A 6,171-nucleotide genomic window follows, 5' to 3' on the forward strand; every position below is an offset into this window, starting at 1 on the left:
TTTGGCGAGCGCGTGAAATGATAAACACGTGCCCAAACAATTTCTTCAAGTCAGCCGTAGATATATAGAACCAAATCTTGACAGGACATTTAACACGGCCAGTTGTACACGTTTTTGATACTTTTACATTGTCACATCATTTTGATAATTTCATTGGCCTAATGTTTCTAATTTTTGTATCTGGGAGAGTGGTTCGCGCAGGTAACAGAGATGTTCCAAAAAACACTTCAAACCATTCTCATTTTTCACAGCTTGGCGTCATCAGAACTACTGGACTGTGGTTTAGTGCCATTAGAAATACTCCTTGAATGCGGTTCGTTAAGAACTTGTTGGTCACTCGGATGATCACTTCTGAAGGCGCCACCTTTAAACCCACATCTTAACAGTTTTTTGTAAGTAGCACGAAACTCAGGCATACGAAAACAGTAAATCCACGGATTCATTGCTGAATTGCTAAGAGCCACTGTCCTGGCCCAGTTGTAGGCCACTCCAACATTACTCTCGGCGTAGGCAGAGCGAAGGTACATTAAGGGAACCCAACATATTGTGAAGACAACCACGACAATCGCTATCGTGACTGTCACGCGGCGTTCGACCATGTGTGACGAACCGTGTCTTGCGTGACCAGCTGTTGATGCTCGAAGGGTTTCCGTTTTTCGACTCCACACTTTAATGACGATCAAGGTATAACAAATTATTATTGTGAGATAACAGAGCGCAGCAGCAATGACTGTAAAGTAAGACGTCACTTTCTTGGCGATGGTCATGCGTAATACCCCGTAAATCACGGGTACAGTCCACGCGATTGCAACCACTATCTTGAATCTTCTCATCGTCCTAATCTTTTTACACTCGATCGGTCGAACAACAAGTAAACAGCGATCAACACTGATAAAACACAAGTGGAGTACTGAGGCAGAACAGGACATGTTACCCACAAGACGAAACGTCTCCGACACTGGTTCGTTACATTCAAGGTGCAGCTGAAGACCCCAGAAAGCTACAAGTAACGGTTGACCAATAGCTGTTACCATTAGATCTGCGACTGCCATGCTCGCAAGCCAGAAGTTTGAAATTATCTGCAAGGTTACGTTCGTATAGACCGTTGCAATTACCAAAGCGTTTCCAATCGTCCCAATAAAGATCGACAAAACATTGATTGGAATTAACGCAATGATATGCGCCACTGGTAATAGACATGAGTCTGTTCCGTTTGTCGAGTTAACATTCATGACGTAGCGAGGAAAGACCCAAATGGTCCTGAGAAAGTATCAATAGACCTCAATACTACTTTAGTTTAACATGAACTTACGTGGATCAGCTCTGTACATATGAACGTGATGAGATTTCAACAGTACGCCTTTGCATTACCCAATTGGATTGACAGACAGGAAAACGATATCGTTTATCACGTGTAAGTGCTGAAACGTGAAGTAATAGTACGTGCATTATCACTACCGCTTTCGAAACTATAGTTCATGCCTCTGAGATGATGTAATTTAGTTCTAAAAATTTTTGAGCACAGCTAGCATTCAACCTGGGTACTATTAATACCCTTTTCAGTTATACAGTCAGTGGAACTCCGTTAATACGGTCACCAATGGGCCAAAAAAAATTGGCCGTATTAACGGGTGACCGTATTAACAAGAGGTTTTTCCAAGAAATGTAGGCAAGAAATGTATGGCCGTTTTGCCAAGCGGAAGGTGACAAGGTGACCTTATTACCCAGGTGTCTGTAAGGCGGGGTTTCACTGTATTGACAAATGGTACCTTTTCAAATTTCCGGCGATGAGAGCTGTTAAAATTATTTGTGGGAAATCCCAGATGATCGTAGACTTTACCGTTTTCCAACCCTCCAAGATGGTCGGGAAAACCATCCCACATTTTGCCAAGTAATGGAAACACTCTATATCTGAAATAATAAATAGAATTCTTTATTAAAATCTTATAAAAATCTTATAAAAACTACACACAAAACTTCTGTAAAATATTCATAAAAATAAAACGTCCACATCAATACTGATATAAATACAAATTTCAGGCAAAATCCCTTCACAATTCAGAATTCTAAGATACTAATTAAAAACTAAATATATGTCCACGATAGAAAACTACTTTCAATTGTGAATACTTTAAGAGTGGGAAAAGGAAAATCAAGCATTACTAAGAAAAAAAACTATCAAAAATCTAGGCCTAAAATTATGAATACAGATGTAGACCAGCTGCAGCGAAAGTGAAGTCTCTAAATCTGAATGAAGTCTGAGATGGTCAGGTACAAATCGGAAGAATCCGAAGCGTCTCCATTCCAGATTATTGCGATGCTTTATAATGATCATTATATCAGGGGCACCCAACGTCAATTTTTGGAAAATATCTGTTCGGAAGACGATTTGCGTTCTAGAATTTTCAGAACATTTGTTGTAAAATTTCTTGCTTGCCTGCCTCTCCTAGGATTTTCGAACATCTAAAAAAAATAGCATAATTGCTCATTTTTAACGGATTTTTACCCTTAAAAGGTCTCCTAGAATTTTCCGGGAGCCTTTTTTCTGGCTGAAATTTTCGAAAAGGTAAGTTTTCATCAATATAATTTTCGGATCACTAGACTTTCAGTTAGGAAATCCGAACAGATGAAAAATTTCCAGGGGATAAAAATATGCCTATATCTACCGTTTGAATACTAAAATACGTTTAACAATGCTATGTTTCAGTGGTTTTGATTTATCTTCTCGTTGGGTACCCCTGTTGTATTCCCGACATACTGTCAAAACAGAAATCTGTTCCGCTGATGGGGATGTCGGGGATCGATAGGCATCATTTTTGCCGAGAGAGGATAACCAGGACCCGCTTAGCTCTGACTAGTCTCTTCCGTCCTGAAACAGAATGGAATCTAGGACAAACGGTTAGGGTTTCCCAACAAACGGCAAAATCTGGGGTGATCGGAAAGCAGTGACAGCCGCCTGGACTGATTCCTAAAAACGAAATTCGAAATCATATCATAGACGGGAGACATCCCCGATCGTCTGGGTTCAGGTCGGGAACAACTCGGTGAAGTCCCGACGCGTCGACGTTCCCAGACGGAGTAGCCTTATTTTTTTAGCGAAAGTGCGACCCAGAGGTGAACCAGGCGGTGTGCGTCACGACCCACAAAGGTTCACGGGTAAAACTGTTACTGTGCCTCATTTCAATCCTGACACGGTCGAGTTCGCATCTCGTAAGAGAAATGAATCAAACCCAGGGATCAAAACACTGTTGCCTTTTCCGAAAAACATTACGGAAGAGAGCGATTTCGAGAATTTTCAAGATCTCATAGTGGCCTTAGATGCTTGCTATTGGCTTCACAAGACAATTTCAAGAAGTTTATCGCGATTCGGAGACGATCGTGCGATCTAGCCGACTTTGAGCCGCGACTAATTTCCTGCTTCTCATAAGATTTTATGTACTGTTTGGTTTATATGTATGTTTTTATCTCAAAGTGAAAGAGATCTGTAGTTCATACCTGGATTTGCTTAACTAAAAAAAAATTCATCCATTAGAAGTGTTTATATATTTGATGGACTTTGTTACCGGCAAAGCAGGGGGAGCGCGTGCAAACAGCTAGGTGAGAAATCGTCTCTCAACAATTTTATTTTCATCGACAAGTTTATATTATTTTGAAAACAGTGCCCGTTTGAAATCCTTATGCGCAAATAAATCTTGTATCAGGCAAGAGGAAAACAGACCGAAAGAGCCGAACAGCTGCAGCACAATTGGAATTTCACCGAAGCTACAGTCGCAGAAATAAACAGTGAAATAAACCACGATCTTGTCAATCTTGTCTGTGCGGTCCTTGAAGTGAGCGCAGTATATCGATTTTGTTATAAAGTAAAACCTAACCTCACAGTTTTAAAATCCCGTATGATGTTGTCTGGATCTTCGATAATGGTTTTGTGTTTTGGTAGAGATTTATAACAATTTATTCCCTCACATAAGTTTACACAAAGATTTGCATACACATAGCACACACCGCATGCAAATTATTTTGAAGTCACGCTTTCAGTTTCCGCACTGGGTTATGAAAAATGTTTTTTTTTCCAAAGGTTATTACATATTCAAGCTTATTTACCTTTTGTGGTTTAGAATAGAACAAACTCTTCCTGGATTTGGCGTTACTCGCTTCACGTCGGCTTCCGCTTCGGCATGTTTTCTCAGCCCGTTTCCCCGGAGTTGTGGCACTTGGCTAAGACGATGTCTTAATTCCAAGACACTTTCAACGGCTCATAACGGGAAAACTAACAGGGGTAGACCCGGGTAGACCCCGAAATTTGCAAAGAAGAAAGGTTGAAGTAGCAAGATGCCCAAAATAATTCGATAAAACCGCTAACAGTAACCAGCAAATAAATCCAAGAAGAACGGCAAAAACAACACTCAAATCATCATGGCGGCCTGCACATAACCGAGCAATTCAAACTTGTCACAAACGCTCAAGAAAGCAAAATATTTGAAAGTAACGCAACTGCTATCAAGATAAAGTGTTCCAACAACTTTCCACGGCGGTATAGCGTCGAAATTACCAACACAAGCTTGGAATAAAGCGAAAATTTCACCACATATACCTCTGAAAACGGCCCTTTCCGAGCGCGAAAATCACTCTACAAATGACGCATTCTGATTGGTCGAATCTCGTGACGCACACCGCCTGGAGGTGAACCTCTCCCAGCCAGCTTTTGACTATTTGTAGGCCAGGCTGAAATCCTGAAAATTGTACCCCTGACTAGTACACACGGACCTCACCAACACTTTGAGCTCTTAAGAAATTTAGCTCGCCCCAACAACGAATAATTTAAATTTATTACAAGCGGTCACAAGAGATCAAGCCAAAAATTTGTAGGCCCGGGCCTACAGGTCTATATTGGCTGGCTACGCCCCTGACTCGCCCAAACTCTCTGACAGTTTCAATGTCCAAATCGTTCGCACTGCAAAATACACCTGCTCTGCCGGCTATAGACGGAGAAAACAGCCGACCTTGATTCGCGGGGAAACCAGTGGTGGCGTCTCGCGAATGTAGGCTGTTCTCTCAGGCTACGACGTTGCTAGTTTTCTAGGTTCTGCGACGGTCGGCGGACGGTGGCCTTCCTAACATTTGAAAACAAAGAACTGCTTGGGAGGAAAGCGTGACGAAAAATTTGGTATACATAAAGACCAACCGTTGAACCACTAAAACGTGAAGGATGATCGAGAGATGTCATGGGAACAGGCAACGTGGAAATGGTAATGGGAACGGAAAAGGACTGACGGAAATGGAGAATGGATAATGTGGAATGCGGAAACGCACGGAAAGCGAGAAAATAATGAGCCGTAATCTAACTAAAACCTTTGTTCTATCAGTTTCTCCTTCGTTTTTTTAAGTTCTCCGGTTCCTGTGTTCGTTCTCCATTCTCCCTTCCCCGTTCTCCACTGCTCATTCTTCGCTTTAGTGCTGATTTCGTTCTTTTTGATAACAGGATGATAAAAAATTATTTAACTGATATTTTGTTAAGCCTTCGCCTAAGAAGGACGTACAGTAAAAACCCGCAACTAAGAACCTAAAAATTAAGAACCTGTTAGCCTAAAATTGGTCATTTATATCCCCTATAAACAAGAACCTATTTAGCCTAAGAAATTTAAAACAGGTTTTTATTTTCTAAAATCATACTAGTACATTACAGCTGCATTGCAAGAATCATATTTGAAGCAAAAAAAGCAGATTGCCATTGTTGTAAAAATGTTTTTTAAAGAAAAATGAGTGCAAGATATGCAGACTTACAAAGCATACTAACTACTTTTTCCTCCAGGATTAAGAACCCATTTTAAGAACCTAAATAGCCTAAAATTCTGCAAACTACCATTTATATAAGAACCTGTTTAGGCTAACTCCTAAAAATGTAGGTTCTTAGTTGCGGGTTTTTACTGTATATATACTTCCTGTGAGGTCGCTCACCAAAGGTCCGGTCGTTCGAGTTGCCTTAAGTAACAGTCGTTGAGAAAGGTCTGGCCGGTTGCTGGGTGTATTTGGCTCTGGTAGGTAGGTAAGGGGTGGTGCTTCCCGTACCCCTCCCTGTCCCTCCAATTGCAGAGTTCCGTTCCAGATTCCTGCTCTTACTTGATCCAGAAGTCTAAACGGCACGCTCTGATAATGATGTGACTGGCAAATGGC

General features: G+C 41.2%; 1 protein-coding gene across 1 annotated transcript; it reads right to left on the reverse strand.

The window, feature by feature from the left end:
- Nucleotides 1–203: 203 nt before the first annotated feature.
- LOC140942916 (octopamine receptor beta-2R-like) lies at nt 204–1,514 on the reverse strand. The gene has a single exon (XM_073391936.1). The coding sequence runs from the start codon at nt 1,230–1,232 to the stop codon at nt 246–248; it is 987 nt and encodes a 328-aa protein (XP_073248037.1). The 5' UTR covers nt 1,233–1,514; the 3' UTR covers nt 204–245.
- Between the last annotated feature and the right edge of the window lie 4,657 nt (nt 1,515–6,171).

This window comes from Porites lutea, chromosome 7, assembly GCF_958299795.1.
Source record: "Porites lutea chromosome 7, jaPorLute2.1, whole genome shotgun sequence".
In the NCBI taxonomy this organism is placed as follows: domain Eukaryota; kingdom Metazoa; phylum Cnidaria; class Anthozoa; order Scleractinia; family Poritidae; genus Porites; species Porites lutea.

What these genes read in the sequence shown, in the direction of transcription:
- LOC140942916 (XM_073391936.1), bottom strand. Translation starts at nt 1,232, where the DNA reads ATGAATGTTAACTCGACAAACGGAACAGACTCATGTCTATTACCAGTG.